The 23,885-nt window shown below is 38.7% G+C and overlaps 1 protein-coding gene across 1 annotated transcript; it reads right to left on the bottom strand.

Annotated features, from left to right (window-relative positions):
• Positions 1-2,929: 2,929 nt before the first annotated feature.
• Positions 2,930-23,622, bottom strand: LOC127946075 (signal recognition particle subunit SRP68-like). The gene is made up of 9 exons (XM_052542388.1): positions 23,461-23,622; positions 23,060-23,126; positions 22,849-22,962; positions 22,485-22,680; positions 22,248-22,330; positions 12,077-12,186; positions 10,487-10,569; positions 10,126-10,266; positions 2,930-2,953 (listed from the first exon to the last, which is right to left on the bottom strand). Exons 1-9 carry the CDS (start codon positions 23,546-23,548, stop codon positions 2,945-2,947), a joined length of 891 nt encoding a protein of 296 aa, XP_052398348.1. The 5' UTR covers positions 23,549-23,622; the 3' UTR covers positions 2,930-2,944.
• Positions 23,623-23,885: the final 263 nt, after the last annotated feature.

Here is a 23,885-nt window from a genome sequence, read left to right as displayed (position 1 = left end):
TATGTATGTACATGTGTATTATGTGCAAAATGTAAGTGTATACTAAGTATGTGTGTTAGATAAATAAGTGTATGTGTATATAAATATAAATTGTAGTGTATTCGCAGTTATTATCAGCTGTTCATAAGATGGATTGCCTGGGGGAAGAAACTGGTCCTGTGTCTGGTCATTCTAGTGCTCAGTGCTCTGTAGCGTCGACCAGATGGCAACAGTTCAAAGAGGGAGTGTGCTGGATATGAGGGGTCCAGAGTGATTTTGACAGCCCTTTTTCTCACTCTGGATAAGTACAGTTCTTGAATAGAAGGGAGGGTTGTACCAATGATTCACTCAGCAGTCCGGACTACCCTCTGTAGTCTTCTGTGGTCAGATTTAGAAGCTGAGCTGAACCAGACAGTTACTGAAGTACAGAGGATGGATTCGATGATGGTGGAGTAGAACTGTTTCAGCAGCTCCTGTGGCAGGTTAAACTTCCTCAGCTGGCGAAGGAAGTACAACCTCTGCTGGGCCTTTTTCACAATGGAGTCAATGTGATTGTCCCACTTCAGGTCCTGAGAGATAGTGGTGCCCAGGAACCTGAATGACTCCACTGCAGTCACAGTGCTGTTCATGATGGTGAGTGGGGGGAGTGCAGGGGGGTTTCTCCTGAAGTCCACAATCATCTCCACTGTTTTGAGCGTGTTAAGCTCCAGGTTGTTGAGAGTGCACCAGACAGCCAGCTCTTTTACCTCCTGTCTGTAAGCAGACTCGTCACCATCCTGAATGAGGCCGATGAGTATGGTGTCGTCTGCAAACTTCAGGAGCTTGACAGAGGGGTCCTTAGACGTGCAATCATTAGTGTACAGGGAGAAGAGCAGTGGGGAGAGAACGCAGCCCTGGGGAGCTCCGGTGCTGATTGTACGGGTGCTGGATGTGTATTTTCCCAGCCTCACTAGCTGCTGCCTGTCTGTCAGGAAGCTGTTGATCCACTGACAGATGGAGGTGGGCACGGAGAGCTGATTTAGTTTGGGCAGGAGGTGGTTTGGGATGATCGTGTTGAAGGCCGAGCTGAAGTCCACAAACAGGATCCTCACATAAGTCCCCGGTCTGTCTAGGTGTTGCAGAACATAATGCAGTCCGATGTTTACTGCATCGTCCACAGACCTGTTTGCTCTGTATGTCAGTGATGTCCTTCAGGTGGCCCAGCACCAGTTTCTCAAATGACTTCACGACTACAGACGTTAGAGCCACAGGCCTGTAGTCATTTAGTCCTGTAATTTTGGTTTTCTTAGGGATGGGGATGATGGTGGAGCGTTTGAAGAATGAAGGGACTTCGCACAGCTCCAGCGATCTGTTGAAGATCTTTGTGAAGATGGGGGCCAGCTGGTCAGCACAGGATTTTAGACAGGCTGGTGTACCACAATCTGGGCCCAATGCTTTTTTCCTTTTCTGCTTCCAGAAGACCTGGCGCACCGCATCCTCGCTGATCTGAATTGCAGGTGTGGGGGAGAGGGGAGATGCAGGAGGGGAGAATGGTGAGAGTGCTTGATTGGAGAGGTGTTCAGGATGGGTTGCAGGAGCTGTTAATGGTGTGAACGTTTGTTTGGAGAGGCATTCAGGGCTGGATGCAGGCGTTGTGAATGGTGTGAATGGTTGTGTGGGGAGGCGTTCAGGGCAGGTGATAGGTGTTCTTTCAAACCTGCAGTAAAACTCGTTCAGATCGTCTGCCAGTCATTGATTCTCCACAGTGCTGGGGGGTGGTGTCTTGTAATTGGTGATCTTCTTTAGACTTTTCTACACTGATGCTGAGTCGTTGGAAGTGAACTGAGTCCTTATTTTTTCAGAATAGTTCCTCTTTGCCACTTTGAACTCTTTTTCCAGTGTGTATTTAGCCTGTTTATACAAGACATTGTCCCCCTTCACGTAAGCATCTTCTTTGGCCTGACGGAGCTGTCTGAGTTTTGCAGTGAACCACGGTTTGTCATTATTGTAAATTAGTTGAGTCTTTGTAGGAATACACATATCCTCACAGAAACTGATATATGATGTTACGGTCTCGGAGTTCATCCAGATCGGTGGCAGCAGCTTCAAAAACACTCCAATCAGTGATGTCAAAACAAGATTGTAAATCCTGCTCTGCTTCATTAGTCCATCTTTTAACAGTCCTTGATACAGGTTTAGCTGATTTTAGTTTCTGCCTGTAGGACGGTATAAGATGAACCAGAAGGTGATCAGAACGTCCCAAAGCTGCTCGTGGAACAGAGTGAAATGCATCCTTTATTGTGGTGTAACAGTGATCCAATATATTACTGTCTCTTGTGGGACATGTAACATGCTGTCTGTATTTTGGCAGTTCACGGGAGAGATTGGCTTTATTAAAGTCCCCGAGAATTATTAAAACAGAGTCCGGGTGATGTTGTTCTGTCTCTGTGATCTGATCAGCGAGTTTCTGTAAAGCTGAGCTTACATTCGCTTGCGGAGGGATGTAAACACTGACCAGAATGAACGAGTGAAACTCCCGCGGCGAATAGAACGGCTTGCAGTTAATGAAGAGTGTTTTGAGATTTGAGCAGCACGTCTTCTTTAACAGTTACATCTGTACACCACTGTTCGTTGATGTAAAAGCATGTCCCGCCGCCACGCGATTTCCTCGTTGATTCTGCGTCGCGATCCGCTCTAAACAGCTGAAAGCCCGGCAGATGGAGCGCGCTGTCCGGTATGGTGTCATTCAGCCAGGTTTCCGTGAAACACAGAGCAGCAGAGTGTGTGAAATCCTTATTTGTCCGAGAAAGCAGAAGGAGTTTGTCCGTTTTGTTGGGTAGAGAGCGGAGATTTGCGAGATGGATGCTAGGCAACGGCGTTCGAAATCCGCGCTTCCTGAGTCTGACGAGCGCTCCCGCTCGCTTCCCCTGTCTGCGCGTCCTGAAGCATTTGACCAGCACCGCTGCTCCTCCGATAACAATGTTCACTAAAACGTCTGAATAATTGAAATCCGGAAAAAAATTAATAGATGCAAACAGTTCTCAATCTGTTTGAGCCTCAATCAATGACCTGGCTGCTGAAAATTTCTTGGATAACTGTGATCTCCCCACTCTAGGTCCAAAAGACCTAATTTGTTCCTCAATGCAGAACAAAGAGTTCAGTAATCTCTTTTCTAATCTTAGATGTCTTTTTAATAGAATTTACTCCCACAACACACATGCAGATGACCTGGTTATCGTTTCTCTTGATGCAGAGAAAACTTTTGACCAATTGGGAGTGGTCTTATGCTTTAAGTCTTAAGAAAGTTTGATATTGTTGACAGTTTCGAAAAGTGAATAAAGATTCTTTACCTTAAGCCCTCTGCAAGAATTCTGACTAATAAGATGTTCTCGTCAACATTTCAACTACACAGAGGTTCCAGGCAGGGTTGCACTTTATCTCCCTTACTTTTTTCTTTGGCACTCGAGCCCTTAGCACACACTATTCGTTCCAACCCTAATATACATGGATATAGCACAGAGAATACATTAAGTAAGATTTCACTGTATGCTGACGACATCCCGTTATATATTACTAAGCCCCATTTTACTATTGCAAAAATCCTGGAAACTATCTAATTTTGGTACATTTTCAGGGTACCTGATAAACTGGTGAAAAAATGCTTATAAAGGTTCGAAATCTTTGTTATACAATGATTCTACTTTAAAATAACAGTAAAAATTTAAGTATTTAGGAATTGACACTACAAAAGGATTTTCAGTCATTATTTAAGGTTAACTTACCCCCTCTAGTGTCTAAATTGAAAAATAATATTCAGTTTTGGAGATCACTTCCTATTTCCTTGGTAGGTAGGGTTACTATTATTCAAATTATTTTTCTTCCTCAAATCCTCTCTCTTTTTCAGAACATCCCAATATTTTTACCTAAGATTTTTTTTCAAGCAATTGTATTCAATAATTTTCTCTTTTTTTATGGGATTATAAAGCCCATCGAATAAGTAAAGCTCATATTTGTAAACCTAAAGCTGAAGGTGGATTGGTCCTCCCTAATTTCTCTTTATTACTATGCCAGCGCTCTCCATACTATTATAATGTGGCTAGATCCCAACTTTATACACTCCACTTGGATCCAATTGGAAAGAGAAGCATGTAGCCCATATGATATTGGGGCAGTGATCTTGTCTCCTACAAAGCTAGAGAAATTGGCTTACAATCATAATTAGCCTTTCGCCGAGCCCCGCCCCCCTTAGTTACTGTTGCTACCTCCGACAAACAAATGGTCAAACACGACCAGCACGACATATTGCCATGACGGGAAGAGGTATACCCGTGCGTGTCAGTGACCTTTTTTGGAGCAATACCTCCGCGATATCCTCCATATTGAGGCAAAAGGGGTTACAGTATGCAGTGGAGGGATACATTCAAAATATAAAAATACGCAATGAAGAAGACACGACTACTATCGAGGCTAATGCTTACCGGTCTCAAGGGAAATCTGAGAAACCCCATGACCTGTACCTCAAATGCAACCAGCACCGCCTTGTGGACCAGTCATGCTGGTCATTCTCTTTCATATGTTATGGTCTATTATTATTATTATTTAAAATTCATTGTTAGTTCATCATGCCCAAGCCGTCAAAACAAAACAAGCTAGACCATCCCCGAGGCTTTTCGGCAGATTGTAACGTTACTGTTTCTAGCGAGGCTAGTGCTAGCAGCGATCATGCAGTTAGCCATGAGAGCTCGTTTCTTGATTTTTCACATGATGCTTTGCTTAAACACATCGCCGAAGTCGTGGCAGAAGAAGGACGGCGAACGCAAAAGCTGTTGAATGACTCTTTCACTAAGCTGGAGTCTGGGCTGGACGCGAAAGTTGCTAGTATCATCAAACGATGAATTACTAATAGTTTTTCATTTTGTACAACAGGAGTTATAGACATGGGTGCACCCAATCTTCTCCTTGTTCTGTTTTTGTTTTTATATTGTTCTAATACTTGTTCATTTAAGCCTGGACCAGAGTTTAAATTCCCCTCTCCTTCCCGTTTTTTTCTCCAATATATAATCTGCTTTCTCATGTTGACTACATTTTCTAATTTTCTATTGCTTCTTAAATGGCTGATGGTGTCAATTTAAACGTTCTTAGCCTCAATGTACGGGGCCTGAATAATCCAGTGAAACGAATTTCTACTTTGGACTTTTTGCGGAGAAAGAGAATAAATATAGCCTTCTTACAAGAGACTCATCTGGTTAAAAGGGATACTGATCGTATGTCAAATCGTTTTTTTCGTGTTCTTGCTTGCTCCTCAGTTTCAAATAAATCCGAAGGGGTAGCAATGATATGTCAGCGTAATCTGCGCCTTAAACTGTTGGATACTTGGGCAGATAGCAAAGGTAGAATAGCAGTTGCGAAAGTAAATATAGAAAATAGAGATGTTGCTCTGGTTTCAATTTATGCTCCTAATAATTTTGAAAAATAATTTTATGAACAGATAACTAAGGTACTTCTGGAGCTTTCTGACTTTAAATTTATTATTGGCGCTGATTTTAATGCTGTTGTTGATTATTCAGTTGACAGGTCAGGAAACTCCGAAAATTTAGATCAAAAATATGCTTTTGATTTATTACGCTCCTGGATCAATGATACTGGGGTGGTGGATCTTTGGCGTATACTAAATTCTGATATTAAAGCCTTCACACATTTATCATCTAGACACAAATCTTTCTCGCGAATTGACTTTATTTTTTCTTCTAGAGGCTTGTTTCATAACATTGTTAATGTTAGCTTATTGCCAGTGGCATTTTCTGACCACAAGGCAGTGATTGCTTCTGTTTTGTTTACCTCTAATCCAGCTCGGGCCCCTAGATTGCGTTTCAACACCACACTTCTCTGAGACGAAGCATTCAAATCCAAGTTCTTAAGTCAACTAATAGACTTTGTCAATATAAATAAAGGTTCAGTCGAGGACCCACGCATACTCTGGGATGCTATCAAGGGGTTTATTAGGAACTTTACTGTGTGTTATGCTTCTAGCATAAGGAAAGTTTGTTCATCTAGATTACACGGTTTAGAGTCTAAACTCTCAGCTTTAGATCTCCTTTTACAACAAAGTTATGATGAGGATGTAAGGCTTCAATTTAATCTTGTGAACAAAGAGATAAATGCTATTATGAAGCAGCGCGCAGAATTTTTAATTCATAGGACGCGGCAGTTGTACTATTTTAATGGGTCTAGACCCAGCAGTTTACTCGCTCTTAGATTGCGGTCAAATGAACATTTTTCAGATATCAGCGCAATCAAGTCCAAAGATGGTGACATTCTTAATGAACCCTCACTGGTTAATAATACCTTTCGCAGCTTTTACTCTGAATTATACAGCTCGGAGGTATTGCATAACCAGGATGCGTGTGACAATTTTCTAAAACAAATACTGCTTCCTAAACTATCTGAGGAAGACTCTTTACAATTAGATACCCCCATAACCTTAGATGAGCTAAAGGAGGCTGTTTCCGATATGCGTAGCGGTAAGTCTCCTGGGTTGGATGGAATTCCCCCTGAATTTTACACAACCTTTTGGGACACTTTGGGCCCTCTCCTTTTTGATATGATTCAAGCTGCTGTTGAAAGAGGGTCTTTTTTTAGAGATGTGAATATTGCCGTTATTTCACTCTTGTTCAAAAAAAAGACAAGGACCCAAATGATTGCTCAAGTTATAGGCCTTTGTCTCTGCTAAATGCTGATCTAAAAATGTATGCTAAATTGCTTGCACAAAGGCTTCAGCCAGTCATGACTAAGCTTTTTAACTGTGACCAGACTGGTTTTATTAGAACCAGGTTGGAATCTGATAATGTTAGAAGATTACTCCATATAATATATGGCACTTCTTCATCAACTGTTCCTGCTGCTGTTCTTTCTCTAGATGCTATGAAAGCCTTTATCGTCTGGAATGGCCATATCTGTGGTCTGTGTTGAAGGTTATGGCTTTGGGGTCCTCTTACATTCGTATGATCAAAGTGTTGTATGCAAATCCCACCACCATGGTGTTGACAGGTAGAACTTGTTCTTCGTTGTTTGACATAGCCAGAGGCTCTCGTCAGGGATGCCCTCTAAGTCCTTTTCTTTTTGCACTGTCGCTTGAGCCACTTGCACAGACCATACGCATAGATAAAGGCATCACCCCAATCACAATATGTGGAACCAGTCAACATATTTCGTTGTACGCAGACGATGTCCTTCTTTATTTAGGTAACCCATTGCAGTCCATACGTAACATCTTAACAATCTTTGGCCGCTTTGGCGAGATTTCCGGATATAAAATAAACTGGTCAAAGTTGGCACTTCTTCCACTGAATGACGCAATGAGAAACACAGCTCTACCCTCAGATATACCAGTGGTTCAGCAATTTAAGTATTTGGGTATCACGATTGGTGCTTCATTGCAGTATATAATTAAAACCAACTATGAGGGTATTCTGTCTAAAATTTCTTGTAACCTGGACAATTGGTTGTCACTTCCAAATTCTCTTAGATCACGTGTCTCGATTATCAAAATGAATGTACTACCTCGAATTAACTTTGTAAGTTCCATGCTGCCCTTGCCTCCTCCGTCCCGTTTTTGGGACAGGTTACAGAGCATAATCACCAAATTTGCCTGGAATGGCAAACGACCACGTCTTAAACTTTCCACAATGGAACGAGATAGATTTGCTGGTGGACTCTCACTCCCCAACTTTAAGTTGTATCACTGGGCTTTTACATTACGTCCCTTGTTCAGCTGGTATGATGGTGGAATTGATGTCTCTTGGCGTTCCCTGGAGGAGAATCTGGTTCTTCCTCTAAAGTTGGACGAAGTTTTATTTGCTAATATCCCTATAAATAAAAGTAAACTTCGTTTCGGTCCTTTAGTGTCACACGTTCTTTCAGTATGGAGAGCAGCAGGAAAAGCATGTGATATCAGCTCTAAATGGAATCCCTACTCTCCTATCTTTAATAACTATGGTTTGCTCATTGGAAAGCACCCTATTAAGTTTGGCCAGTGTCGACAGTGGTACGACAAAGGGATTCACTCCTTGGGTGATATAATGGGTGACAAGGGCCTTTACACCTTTGAAGAGCTTTACAACTCGTTATATCCATGAAATGATAGAGATAGAAAAGGCTGCTACACGGCATCGCGGTCTTCTCAAACATGAGAGATTAACTCTTTCTTGGCGATACAAATAAAGACAAAATATTAACAAGGTGGCAAAGCGAATTTATCATCCATAGTGGACCACTATGGATGATAAGTTCACTCTGCCGCCTTATTATTTTCATGCACTCCAAACTATAATGTGATGCATCATTTCGGCCGTTACAAAGTCTCCATCCACAAACAGATGTACATTGTCTCCAGATATAAGGTATTTCATTGCACTTTAACAAGTAATCTGAACAGCCTTTATATGTGCAATATTTTAAACGAGCCCTCACTAACTGAGTTTAATGCCACCGTTATGTTAGAACGCATCTCATTCTTGTTTTTGTGGTGGTGTGTCGGTCTCATCCGGAGCGCTGTCCGGAGCGCTGTATGACTGATGCATCAGTTCAATTAAACTTACTCCAAACATATGAACTTACCTGTTTTAAATACTTTATATTTAACATGTTCATTTATGCCCAATATTAGTGTTAAACATCGGTCTCCGTGGGATACCCCAGCCACACCGGTCTCTCCGGGTGGGATGGCCGACTCTAGACCGGGGTCTACAGGCAGGAGGTCCGCCAGCCCAGCACCACTGCACAATATGGCCGCCAGCCCAGCGCCACAGCACAAGGTGGTCGCCAGCCCAGCGCCACTGCGCAAGATGGCCGCCAGCCCAGAGCCATGGCACAAGATGACAGCCACAGTTGACCATCAAGTCACCATTGATCTTCCTGAATCCAGTCAAAACACCAAGGATCTACCAGAGCCTCTCCACGTCTCTGCTGAACTACCAGAGCCTCTCCACGTCTCTGCTGAATTACCAGAGTCTCTCCACGTCTCTGCTGAACTACCAGAGTCTCTCCACGTCTATGCTGAACTACCAGAGCCTCTCAACGTCTCTGCTGAACTTCCAGAGTCTCGTCAAGTCTCAGCCGAAGACTTGCTGTCCTGTATCATCAATCCCACTGTGGTGGTCTTCGGCGCCGCCCTGGTGGGCTCCTGTCCCTAACGCACGGTTGTGGTGGTCTTCTGCGCCACCCTGGTGGGCTTCTGTCTCGAAAGACCCAGTGACGTCGAAATCAACCTCTATGCGTTCACACTAAACGTGAATAGAGTGTCTGCCACGAATTATTCCAATGTTAAGTCAATGTAAAGACGCGTTTACGCGCGTCTGGAGGTCTCGCAGTCCCGGTAGAAGCAAATTTGCGCATCTAGTTACAGGACATTCTGAGTTATGAAAAGGACCATTGCAAGATTGTCTTAAACACTTGTGTCTTAAAAATCGAAAATGATTTTTTCACAAAAGTGACAGCCCTAGTTAACACGTATAGTTTAAAGCAGCTACCAAACCCCAAACAGCCGGAGCGCAAAAGAATAGCAGTGCAATAATTGTGTCATGTACAATTTTAAACCTACAAGTAAGTGTATTTTATGATAACAGATGGCAGTAATGGGGTAATCAAAATGAAATGCAACTAATCTGTGCTCTTGTGTTTATTTACTTTAATTTTTAGCTTAATGAATTGATCTGCTTTAAAAAGCTTTTTTTTTTTTTAATGTTACAATGTTAGAATATAATGTGATTTTTGCCCCCGTTTTGCATATAATGGATAGCCCAGCCTTTAATTTCACTATTTTTGTTTTCATTTCCTTTAATATAAACACTGGGCAGAATGTTTTAAGTAAATCATTTTTTATCCAAATAGAAAATTGTATTTAAGCCAAAAAGGAGAAGATTTTTTTGGCCATATATCGCCCAGCCCTACACAGCATCTGCACTGCATTTTGCTAAATGGACATCCCATCTGCTTGGATCGTGCAGCCTGTCACTTGTATTTTTTATTAACTAATACAAGTCTGAACTGATGTCAACCAATACATCTTAGTTGATTACAACTCATTTTAACAACAGGAAGGGCAAAAGTCACTTTTGTCATTATGAGTACCACACACAAAAAAAATTGGGAATGAGATTGTTTATGTACCTGTATAATAGCAGCTTCATTGTCTGCCAGACCCAGCAGGAAGATTCTGGCCTTGTCAATTTTGACAGGCACTGTACGGCCTCTCCACTCAACCTCACTCATCACAGCTGCCTGCTTTGCTCTTGTCTGAGTAATCAGCGCCTGAGAGACAGAGAGAAAACACAAATGTAAAGACTGTGAACACGCCAATGCAACTTACTAATTTTATAAAATGCATGATAAAATCAAATTGTAATTTTCGGAGAGAAAAAAAAAACTTTAATAAGACAGTTTGGCATGGCATTTTCTCCCAGAAAATGCAGTTTACATTGTATATTTCATCACTTAACAGGAACAGAAGTGCAAAGACAAGACCCCTGACCTCCAGTTTTTCAGCCATCATGCCACCCCCTCCTCCTGCACTCAGTCTCATCTGCATGAGGTCATTTATAGCATTCTGGTCTCCTAGATAAACACAGATAGAGTATATGAGCAAAATAGCTGTGGTTTGTACAAAGTAGTCAAAGTATGTGTAAGTTGCTGAGAAGCTACTTCCAGTAATGCAAGTATACTCTCCCACACATAGACTTTACCTTAACAGTGACACATTTTAACTTTATTTTTTATCTTCTTAGTTTTTTATCCGCCCGAGATAATGAAACCATCCGTGATGAATAAACTGGTGAAAAATCTCCCCTCACTCCAAGCGTTTCGTACTTGCTTTTTCTGTGTAAGTGAATACTGTTTACTCCCACTGCCAGTCCCACAGTGACGAGGTGGATATTTCACAGACAAAGATGAGGTAAAGCTTTTTTCTTTTCTTGTGTAATTGTTTGAGTTTGGTAGTGGTGTTTTAAAGAGCCTGAAGACATTTGGAAAATATATATTGGGCCCCACTTTGATTTCCACAATGCAGAAAATATGGACAGAATAATGGAATCCAGTCATAAAAACAGAAACAGATAGATTTTCTGTTGGCATGTTAAATAAGTAATACCATCCAAAGGAGCGTCTTTACTGATGAGAGGTGCATGAAAATCGCATTCGATTTTTTGCACAGCCCTATTATATCATAACTAACCTGCTCTGTCTAGTCTGTTGGTCTCCGTGTCCTCTTTGCTTCATGGTTTTTCTGTGCGTGAAAAAATTTGTGTGGGGCGTGAAAGCGTGCGAAAAGTCAATTGCGTGGGTCTCACGGTGAATGCTTGAGAGTTGGCACATTAGTTCCCAAGCAGAATAAAGGACAGGTTGATTATTGCTGTTTAGCGTTTGTATTAATCTATGATGTGTCCCTGTTTGCGTACAGGGACATAAAAAATAAATTACAAGTGATACGTGGACCAAGGTGTCTGAGAATGTTCATTTTAAGTAAAGGATCCTAATATTTCATCCACAACAATATTTAACGAGGTTAACTTATAACTCCTTGTGGTTCGTCTGCACGAGATCAACAAGCTTGTTTGCTTTAAATACAAAATAAGCATTCAATCTACATTAGAGCGTCTGAGCACTCACAAATCTTTCTGCAGCGTCGTGAGCAGAGCGGCTAGAGCTCTAGATGACGGCGGTGTGAACGGACGGTTATGCTTCGGCCATGGCTGTAGTGTTGTTGTGAAGGTAGGGGTGGAGCATAGAGACTATGCCGTTTCTCGTTTGTTACTCTAGAGTAGACCAATTCACTTTATTGAGGCATACTGCCCCCATCTGGTATGGAATGGAAGGAAGCTGCATCTTGACTGCTCAAACTATACAGGCAAAATAAACACGTGGGACCCCCCAAATCCATCACTTCTGTCTGTATCACATGCCACGTCGCTATGGTTTCATTTCTGTCATGCAACAGTGCACAGTGGATCCAGTTAGGGAAAAGCAATGAAAGGGAAAAGCAATGAAAGGGAAATGCAATTAAAGGGAAAAGCATTGCTTTCTCCCAATCACACATGTATAGCCTTAGCCATAAAAAGTGTCTCACCTATGTTATATGCACAGTATCGGATGTTGGGTGAAATCTCTTCCACTCTCTGATGATAAAGCACTGCTTGCTCCTCAGTAAAAGCACTTGCCAGTTTCTCATAGATGGTCCTGCAAACAGTCCACAAACATAGTCACAGAAATAAATCTTTGTACATACACAGAATACACCAAGCATTCCACTTTATTACATTTCACTAATTTTGTAATGAGAAGCCTTTTGCCTTTTGTAATGTAATCCTTTTGTCACATGCAGCAAAATCAGGTCTCCGTGCAGTTTTCAAATTAAATAATATTTAAAACATTATTTATTTTTCATTTACAGTGCAGTGAACCAAGAATAAGTAATTTAACAACTGAGTCGTGAGCCAGTTGAAAACAGATACAAATATTTGATGATTTAAAATGGTAGAGATGTTAAACGAATCGCAATACATTTGGGGGTGGGTTTTATATGAATGTATCTCTGAGGGGAACTGACTTTAAGAAAAGTTTAGATAAACATTCTTTTCATGTTATTTTTTTTTTAATGCATTTTAAAGCAGCATTCATAGGTGCTATACTGCTTTGTTTACAGCCAAAGAAACCAAGGAACTACTGTATCGCTACTGTCAGAGTAAAATTGCATCTCATTCAGCCCCTCTGCCGTATTAGTTTCATGCAGATGTTTTATGCGGTATAGTTTTACAAAACTAAAATCAGAGTATTCGGTTTTTGTTTTAAAATTAAATTATACAATATAATTTAGATTTTAAAAAAACTGTTCATGCTCCATATATTCAGCATCTTAGTTTGGATTGCACTTCCAATGCAGTGGTTGAATAATTTTAAATGAGAACAGGCAAAGCCTTTGTTTATATGAAGAGATTTTATTTTTTTTGTCTTATTAATATTAGATTTGGGTTTGTTTTAAAATTCACATTTTTTTTTACAAATAAATGTTTAGCATTTTGTTCCAAATAACATGTTCTGACATGGTTTATTATAACATGGATTATGTAGCGACCTAAGTTCAAGCAAAAAATAAACATTAATGAACATCACAAGGCATGTTGAAAAAGTACAATTCATGAAATATATATAACACCTCGTAATCATTCACTCAGCATTTGAAGCACAGAAAAACATCACTAAAAATAAAAAAAAAAGCTTGACATAACATTACTTATAAACTAGTGGTTCAATGGATCACTAAACTCATGGTTCAGATCATTTTGCAGGTTTTGGGTAATGGATCGGATAATTTTTTGGATCAGCAAGAAAAAAAAAATTAATATCAAGTGTAACGTAAAGGGATAGTTCACCTAAAAATGAAAAGTTGTTGTTTATTGGTTTACCCCCAGGGCAACAAAGATGTAGGTAACTTTGTTTCTTCAGTAGAACACAAACTTAGATTTTTAACTCAAGCCATTGGAAATTTACAAAATACCTTCGTGGAACATGAGCTTTACTTTAAATATCCTAATGATTTTGGGCATATAAGAAAAATTTATAATTTTTTATTGCTAAAAATATACCCCAGAGACTGGTTTTGGAGTCCAGGGTTACAAATATTATTGCACTTTTGTTCATATAGCAGTACTTTTAAATGAAAAAAAAGTGCACAATACACTGCATTTGAATGCATTATTAGTTTTGAGCATAATGCAATTAATTGCGCGATTAAAAATGTAATTGTTGCCCAGCACTTGTAAAAATATATTTACATGGCACCTCAGTAATAAAACTCAAATTCAAATAGTGATTCATTCCCAGTGAAGGAGCATGTTCTGCGTAGGGCTGTCAAAATTGCTCAAAAATGACGTTTGAATATTTTATATTTATATATATTAATATAATATTAATATAACTACTTGTATAGATAGTCTATTTAAGTTTAAACATATGACAACGTATTACCTACACAAAAACAAGGAAATCAACTAATGGTCAACACTGCAGACCTCACGCTCTCTCACCCTCACTTCTCTGCGCATAATGGTTTAAATTAACAAACAAATTTTTGTGCAAGCAATTTAAGGTTGCGACTGTTGTCCCAAATATACCAGGCTTCATTCAGTGATTGAAACCAATATTATTAATATTAATTGAAGTTTTACAGCATATAGAACTGACATTGAATGCTCCGAGCGAGCTGTGCTGTGGTAAACATGGAACTTTTCCTTGACATGAAACGTTAATAACCAAACCTTGGTTCCATTGCTTGACAGAACTCCCCGAAGCTTGCCCCATCCGCGATACTGATCGGTCTCATGTCCTTTCAAATGAACGAAATTATTTTATCTGTTATGGCCTCTTGTCGTGTTGCAGACACGTTAAGTGTCAAGATGTGACTGTTTAGCTGGAGTTCCACATATTATGCCATGCTCATTTGGGTGCACATTTTTGAGATGTGACCTCATGTTGCTAGTGGTCGAATGGTATGCTAACTGTATCTTAAATAGATTGCACACAACTTTATCTCACGAGTCAACAATTTTACCTAGGGGTGTGACGGTTAGTATATAACCGTGAGAACGGCGGTTATAGTTGAACACCGTCATTAGAACTCTATAACCGCCAAAACAGTGTCATTAAAATATTTTTACAAACATTTTTTATCAAAAATTATTTTCATTTTTTAGATAGGATCATAAGATGCGCAATATATCGGAAGACATGGTTTTTACCACTTAATGAAGTTTTGTAAATCGTCAGACATGATATTTACCACTTCATTAAATTTTGCTTTGTAGAAAACCTTTCTTAAAAACTAATTTCATTTTGAACAAATTTTATCTTAATTTTAATAAATGTTTCATCAACCAATTGCATGTATTTTAATAAATAAAAAGCAAATATAGCAGACAATGATAACCCTGACATGGAAGCGCCAGCGCGCCGCGTTCACTTGCACTGTGAACTAGAGCGCATCTCATCGTAAATGAAACTCAGCGTAGGCCTATGCCTCATACATTAGCATTAAATATATTTGCTGCATCCTTTCTAGAACAGACACTGGCTTTTTTGCGGATGGCGGGTGGATGCGGCTTTGAAATTTGCTCAAAAAACTTTGGCGCGTATGATGAGTTTTGTGACAGATCTCCTTAAAAAACGGAGGTCTGAAATCTCTGCCCCTTTACCGATCAGAGCGCGCGCTGACACGGAGTTAACCCGCTATCTTAAAGATCAACCAATTGACTCTACGGCAGATCCACTAGCATGGAGCGAGACAATATGAAACAAAATGAAACACGCTATATTTTTTTTTTTACTATTCGAATACATAATGTTCGGGGTTCAGACACACTCTCTCTGTTTAAATCTAGATTAAAAACATCTCTTTCGCCAAGCATTCGAATAATGTTTCTTTTTAATTGTGAGTGTAGTTGCATCTGTTCAAAGTTGCATTTTTATTCATTAGCTTGGGTTAAACTAATTTTACTTTGTTGGATCAGCAGCTATGCTAATGATGTCTGTATTTTGTTTCTATGTTTCGCCACGGGATTACATCCCGTGGTAACTAGGATTTAAACAAGCTCCAGTCTGGATCCAGAACACCTGAGAAGAGATGATGCTGACCCTCAGAGGACCCCAGATGATGCTAACCTTGAATCAACAAACAGAACTAACAATTATTGCTAAATGTGTGACTGAATCATATAATAACTTAATAATATTGATAGTTCATCGTCTAGCTGACTACGTCTTGTATCATTATTATTATTTTTTTCTAAAATCCTGTCAAATGTGCACAAACTACTAGCTACTACTAAATATTGTAGAAACATTATTTTCTGTAAAGTTGCTTTGTAACGATTTATTTTGTAAAAAGCGCTATACAAATAAACTTGAATTGAATTGAACATATTCCAATTTAGAATATTCATTGACAGCCCTAGTATAAAGGTGGACTGTGCGTTCTGGTCCTTAGAAGGTTGCGAACCCCAGCGTGTTCCCCTCGGTGCTTTGTTTTGTCGCCTCGGAGGAGCCCTCTCATAGCCATTGTTCTCATCCGAGGTGAGGAGAATCTCAGGTGGCCAACTTGGATAATTGGGAAAAACGTCGATAAACGGGTGAGAAAACTGATTTCTGATGTTTCGAATGTGTTCTGCTTGTCATATATGATCAGTGCCGGTGTTATCCGTGCAAAAGGTGAGAGTAATTGTAAGTAAAAAATGGAATAAAAACACAGTCTAAGCAGAGTGAACAGGACAGCATCCGAACGTGGCGGTGCCATCACAAAGGAATCTGAGGTTGGGACCCCACACCAAACATACACAAGACTGATTCAGTCAGTATGAAAGAACTTGACTGGTCTGCAGAAAGCAAATTCCTAATCCCAGCTGAACATCTTTGGTGTGGCTAAATGCAGACCTTCAGCCAAAAACTCATCACCAAACATGACTTGTACATATGGGCAAAAGTATCGGGACACTCCCTTCTTTAGAACAGAGAAAGGCAATTCCAAAACTGTGGCAACAAAGATGGAAACATAATTAATGTGTTAAAAATTTGTATTTCTAGTTTTGGAAGGGTTTAAAATTGTACGCATTGTAAAATCACAAAATTGTATTGTACGCATATGTACAAGTGAATTGTGTTTGGTGATGAGTTTTTGGCTCACGGTCTGCATTTAAAGTCACATCAGAGGTGTCTTCCACACTGACTAAATTATTAGTAATTATTTTAACCTTGCCTTATACACAGAGGCATTGCGTGTTAGAATAGAAAAGGGTAATGTCCAAACTATTGGCATAAAATTAGAAGCACAATTCCCTAGAATATCATTATATGCATAAAAATTTATATTTGTACTCATGGACATTACTAGCCAAAGTAGTCAAACCTGTTCATTAAAAGGGGGTGTCCTAATACTTTTGGCAATGTAGCAGTGGTGTCAAAAGTAATGGCATTCATTACTCAAGTAGAAGTACAGATACCAGGGTTTAAAAAGACTTTTGTAGAAGTTGAAGTATCAACTGAAGCTTTTTACTCAAGTAAAAGTGTAAAAGTACTGGTTTAAAAAACTACTTAAAGTATAAAAGTAATGTAAGGGGAAAAATGCCATTAAGAACAAAAGCTTATGCCGTGCCACAGGGGCCTATTGTGCACTACCCCACCTCCTCAAAAAAGGCCAAAGGCCAGAATGACTATAATGTTATATTAAAATGTTCATGTTGAAAAATTTGGGATGCACTAGGCTACCTGTTTCAGTCGCATATATGCCCATTGAAAATGAACGCACTGTAGTACAATGCAAGTACATTAAAGAACTAGATATGATGACTAGTTGCCTATAAGTATTGTTATGGTGCAAAAGTCAGACTTCAGAGGCATGTCATCAATGACCTTTAATGGAATGTAAATGTACATCCAAGCTTGGCTGCAGGACTCTGCGAGGGCACTGGACATGAACATTGGTGCAGCCTTAGTAACAATTACTCTTGTATGGTTGTCTATTTACAATAAACATTATAGTGCTGTCAAAATGAATTATTAATCCAAGTGAATAATCAAAAACTAAAAATTAAAAATAACTCTTAATCCTGATACCTTCTTGATTGATAGCTTCCTGTATTCGCTACATACGTCTGCTATGTCCAGTGTTCGGGGGGGGGAACAAGTTACAAAGTTGGTAAAGCCTACTTATCACAACATTGTCAATCACGTCGTCAATCGCAAACAATAATTTATTAAAATGTCTCGCTACCGAACTACCTACAGTAGCTTCATTTGTGGAGGATGAAGAGAAAGGACCCATTTGTTAAATGATCCAGTGAGAAATAATAACTTTTAAGTAGGGTCCGTTTACATTTTGATACTTTTAAAATGGTACCGATGCCTAAACGGTAACTGAACCGATACTTAAAAAAAAAAAAAGAACCACAAAAAAAAAAAAAAAAAAAACACTATGTATAATATTAAAGAACATTACAAATATTTAAAATAAATCCATATATTTCACCTTGGATGCTCTCATTTGCCAAGTTGTGCTTCCCTTAATCTAAAGCTAATAAATGTATTTCACAATCTGGGTCATTATTTAATACAAAACCACACAATGTTTCTACTGTATCTCTGTCAATCTCTCTGATATTTAGTTAAAATGAGTGCTGTCTGTCACTGTCTTTAATCAGTTCTGTGAATTACTGGATGGTCATTCTTTATAAAGTGGCAACAATGTCATTTTTTAAAATACGGTACTGGGCAAAAGTCTTATGCACATTAGAATTTTCACCCCAAAAAAGGGTTTTAAGCCAGTTATTTATATATTTTGCTGTAGTGTGTCAGAAGGAAATATCAGTTAACAATAATCTAGTGCTATTTTGAATGCAGCAGCAGTTTGACCATGGCAAAATGAATGTTTGGAATTGTAAACTGAAATTTTATACTGACGCTACAGCAAAATATATAACTGGAACAACACCATTCTTTTAAGTAGTGCTGCAACAACACGTCAACGTCATCGATTACGTCGACTACAAAAATACGTTGACGTGCGTGAAATGCGTCGACGCGTCACACTGTTTGTTTACATCTCGCGTAATGACAATGTGAATGGAGAAAGTTGCATTCTATCACAAAAACAGAGACTATTGTTATCAAAAGTATGTGAACACTTTAAACACAGGACAAATAAAATGGCCCTTTGTTTGTTCCCTTTGTAAAACTGATATGGTGAACCAAAGAACATTTCATGACGTCTAAGACAACTGTAAATTTATGGCTACTGTGGTTTAATTATAAATGCTATCATAAACTCATATTTACCATAGTAAAATATTTTTCTTTGCCTCTATTTATGTATTATTTATTTATTTATTTATTTTATATATATTTATTTTATACTGTAAAAACTTATACCACATAAGTTGAAAATGAATAAAGGTTGAAATATTATATTAGAAGTTGAACTTATTTTTTTTTTGTAAAGTTATCCAAAAGAATTAATTAGTTAATTTTAAAAAAAAGAACATTAGATTAATTATTTATTGTTATAAAAATAATCGTTAGATTAGTCGACTAATCGAAAAAAATAATCGTTAGATTAGTCGATAGAAAAAATAGTCATTAGTTGCAGCTCTACTTTTAAGTGAAAATACCTAAGAGCCTAAGACCTTTGCACAGTAGTGTATGTATGTATAAAGTATGTATGATTAAAGGGGGGTGAAATTCTATTTCATGCATACTGAGTTTTTTACACTGTTAAAGAGTTGGATTCCCATGTTCCCATTGTTTGTACTGTAAATATGACTGACTAGTAAGAAATGTTACGAACATAGATAAAATAACTGCTGATAGAGTTGGGTATTGTTTGAATTTTATCGATTCCTAGTTTCGATTCCAATAAGATTAAAAAAAAATCCAATATTTAAAAAAATTAAGTCAAACATTTAGATGTCAAACATTTTTACAAAAGCATTCTGTTGCAGCTGAATAACATGAGCAAAAATCAGCAGCCTACAAAACACTGCAAGAGGAATTTTGCCTGTCATAAAAAAAAAACCATAGCAAAAACAAATATATTAATATAAATTTCAAATATTAAAGTGTTAAAGACACGTAATAAGATAGGTCAGTAATAAGAAAGGAACAAACAAATCAATTAGCAATATCATAAATAAATACAACTGAACTAAATTTCAGGTACAGAAACTAATTAAAAGTTTAAAAACACTGCATAGTTTTATTTTAATAAATAAAATGAAGATTAATCAAGTTATTAAATATATTCAGTCAAGATCAGTGAATGATTTTCTTTTGTTCTTTGATTAACCTGTTAACTGTCACTCACGTTTTTGAAGATAGACATGAATGTGCATGATATAAACCTAAATTGTTATAATTCATGACTGAAAACATTTTGTATCATGATTTTGATGTACCATTTACATGGTAATGCAATGTCTGATTTTAAAATGGGTTTTGAAGGATGAATTTTGAGATTTTATGTTTTCAAGTGATATATAACTTCTGATGATTTCTAAAATGTGATAGAGAAAAAGGCAACGAGGAAGTCTTTTTTTTAAACAAAGGTCAAAGCTTTTGTAATGTACATTTCTGAGGGTGCACTCTTGTCATAAATTCATCTATTACTTTTCCTACATAATTTTTAACAAAATATATATTTGGGAGTCTTAGACCTTTCCAACAATATATAGTTTGTCAAGATTAGATTAGATTTGATTGTAATATAGTATAGTCAACGTAGGCGTCCCGTATACGGGACGGGGTGACAATTAACAGGTTAACATTAATGACAGGCAGCGCGTTTATTAGGCTGTCGTCTCTTTAAGCAAAAATACTGTACATGTGTTTTCTTTCTTATCGGTTTACGTGCACATAAACTAAAACGGCTGCATTTATGATGATATACTGATGTAGTTTTCTGTATCGTAGTTTCGACTCGGGACAACCTTTTCTACAGTTAAAATACACAGAACAGTCCGAGAACGAACACAAACCGGGAACCCGTAGCGCGACCGCTACTCTCTATGCACGTGCTTGTGCTTCATGTGCACTGCACACAAACATGCTATAATAAGTTTTGAGATTCTAAGCTAGTTTAGTGAAAAATCACAGGACAGCACTGACAACTAGTTTCTGTGTTCCTCTGTGCGTGCGATCTTCATAGCTACTGTTTATATGAGTGTTCGTGCCACAATGCAGCTGCTGCGCGAACATGGTAGCTCAATATAAAAATATCTGTTCATCTAATCGCTTGAACGTCCAAACCATAAAACAAATACAACTGACAAAGTTTAGTGAAGATGCAAGGCTCACTACACACGCGTCATCACTATGTGTTGAACCGGCGTTCACCTCCGTGTTTTGCTTTTATGCCACTGACTGGAGAGCATATGAAATCTAAGAGGACTGACTGAGGCGTTCGAAAATTTGTGTGCAATTTATGGAGCTAAATGCTACAGCCCCGCTAAAAAAGCCTAATGACGCCCATGCTCCGTGTGTACATTTCGGAGAACCAGGACAAATTTCATTTAAAAGGCACCGAAATCTGCTTCCTCTTATTCAGTTCGGTGCATACCAGTTCCATACCCAACCCTACTTTTAAGAAATATATGTTTTGATAAATGAACCCAAAACTGGCTATGTCCTTGCTGGAGTGTGATGTGATTTGTGTCATGTGCAGGTGTGATGGATCGCGTACAAACCAATAAGGTGTTGGAATGGTATATGTTTATTCTTCTCATTCAACCACAATCCAATTCACTTCATCCGGATCGCTCGATTTATCTGGACAGTTTTTTTTTTTTTTTTTTTGAATGATGACAAGCCAAAATGAAAACGCAGTAACGAAACTATTTTTAAAATTTAAGGAGTAGAAAGTACAGATACTTGCGTGAAAATGTAAGGAGTAGAAGTAAAAAGTCAAAAGTCAATAATTACTCAAGTATAGATAACCCATATATAGATTTAGCCTGGACCCGATGGTGAAAAAAAGTGAATGAGTCATTATCTGGCTCGGCTCGGTGTTCATCGTCAGTTCTCTCTTCACAGCAGTTCAGTCAGTTTACTGTTTGAGTAAATGAATTACTCCGGGATATTGGTTTGTTTTAACTCAGAAGGAGTGTTAGCCACATTAAAAAAGTTAACAGCTTTTGTGGATTAATGCGTATTGGAGATGCAAACCATTTAAAATGATTCAATTCGATTTGGTGAACTCGTTCAAAAAGATCCGGTTACATTGAATGATACGTTCGCGAACCGGATATGCCAAACTGCTTTGTTTTGAACTCTCTCACAACAGACATGGAAGACATTGCTGAATAAAGTTTTTGCTATTTTCGGACCAAAATGTATTTCCGATGCTTCAAAAAATTCTAACTGACCCTCTGATGTTTTTCTTACCTTTATGGACATGGACAGTATACCGTACACACAGTTTCAATGGAGGGACTGAGAGCACTCTGACTAAATCTAAAATATCTTAAACTGTGTTCCGAAGATAAATGGAGGTCTTACTGGTTTGGAACGACATGAGGGTGAGTTATTAATGACAATCAAATATCTAAAAAAAACAAAAACGATACCCAACCCTAATTACTACATTTTATGACATGTACACTAGTACACTAATGGTGTTCATATTTCTTTACATTGATGAAGAGTTTGCACTCTCAATTCAAATTAATCATTAATAAATACTTAGAATGAAAGGAAGCACTAACTTGCACTTGTTAAAGGCCTCCATTGCAGATTTCCATTCCTGCAGTTCAAACTGAACCATGCCATTCAGATAAGCAGTGTATGCCTGCGGAAAACATGAAAGATACTTAGCGGAACAGAGCTCAGCAACTGTTAATATATTAAAAGCCTGTACACTACGATTCCAGTTAGTGGACATATGACATAGGGACTCACTGAAATAAAACATGGAGATTATCAAAATCACATATTTGTCTGACCTGAGCTTCCAGTTTGGTCTTGGCATCCACACGGGGACTCTCACACAATTTCTCTAGCTGCTCCCCATGTGTGGCTGACTTTCGCAGGCGAGCCAACAGGTGGAAACGCTTTCGAGGCTCAGTGTTAGCTTCCTGTTTAAGCTGCATGGCATAACTCCATGCTCTTTCTGCTTCCATTAACACTAATAACAGATGCCTATAGTAGAGAGAGAAGGGGGGGGTGGAGGGAGAAGGAGGTGGAGGGGGGTGGGGGGAGAAGGGGGTGGAGGGGGGTGGGGGGGGGTGGAGGAAGAAGGGGGTGGGGGGGCTCAGATTAAAGACAATATGAATCTTGATACTGAACATTTTCAGTGCTAAAGATTACCTGTTGTCTGAAAGCAACTCCACAGTCACTTTCTTCCCAGTAAACTTGTGTCTGTTGCCCATTTTAAAGCCCAGGGTTTTTCTCAATCGACGCAATCGTCTGGAGCAATAACCCCTGTGATGCCAAGAATAGAGGATCAACAATTTCAGTCATCATTTCACTAAAAAAATTCTTTTTTAAAATGATCTGTCCGACCTCGCCTCTGCCTTACCTGTAGCGCTGGTAATCCCCATGTCTGAGTCCATGCTGCTGCTGAGAGTCTTTAATGATCTGCAGGACTGAAGTCAATGCTAAGGGCAATAAACCCAGGATATTTCAATTCAACTGCAGAATGCTGGGATCTAAAAGTAATAGCAAAAGTGTATACTGCAAGAACTAAGTTACACATTTAAGTGAGATATTATTCACTTTCTTCAATCAACACTCCAATATTTATAAAAACCCTATTGAAAGTCTTGATTATAAAGATTCCAATTACGTTAACTAGTCAGTACTTGTGTGACACGTATCCCGTAAGACCCTCGTATCACTTGTACCAATCTCCACTAAAACTGCTGAATTAGTACTGTTTCCCAGCACTAGCTAATAATTAGCGATTTAAGGTGAGGATACTCTCCAGGCCAAGACTCCCGTCGATGCTGTTCTCTTTATTTTCCTCCTTTTGCAGTATTTTCACCTCATTCTGCTGCTCCGCGGCCATTTTTAGCAAGCACACGTCTGATTAACCAGCGGATGAGGATAAGTCGCCTTCTTCTTTCTACTATTGTATGGCTGCCTTGCAAACAAAATAGCATTACCGCCACCTACTGTGCTGTAGCATGAACGTAATAAGCTACATACAGTTGTGGTCAGAGTTGTTGGGTACCCTTGGTAAATATGGTAAAAGAAGTCTGTGAAAATAATTATCAATTTGATCTTTATTTCAAAAATGGAAAAGGTCTAACAAAAATAAAAACGAAAGTGTGGGAAAATCACATTATGAAATAAATGTATTTCTGAAATAATAGGACACAGTTGTTAGTACCTTTAGAAATTCT

Source organism: Carassius gibelio, chromosome A24 (genome assembly GCF_023724105.1).
Source record: "Carassius gibelio isolate Cgi1373 ecotype wild population from Czech Republic chromosome A24, carGib1.2-hapl.c, whole genome shotgun sequence".
Taxonomy (NCBI): Eukaryota; Metazoa; Chordata; class Actinopteri; order Cypriniformes; family Cyprinidae; genus Carassius; species Carassius gibelio.
Note: the sequence above shows the minus strand (reverse complement) of the source record. Positions and strands in the feature narration are given on the sequence as shown.

Coding starts and splice junctions, on each gene's coding strand:
- LOC127946075 (XM_052542388.1), bottom strand. CDS start 23,548: ATGGCCGCGGAGCAGCAGAATGAGGTGAAAATACTGCAAAAGGAGGAA. Junction 23,127..23,460: donor CGGGAGTCTTGGCCTGGAGA/GTATCCTCACCT, acceptor CATTGACTTCAG/TCCTGCAGATCATTAAAGAC. Junction 22,681..22,848: donor GAGTTGCTTTCAGACAACAG/GTAATCTTTAGC, acceptor TCTCTACTATAG/GCATCTGTTATTAGTGTTAA.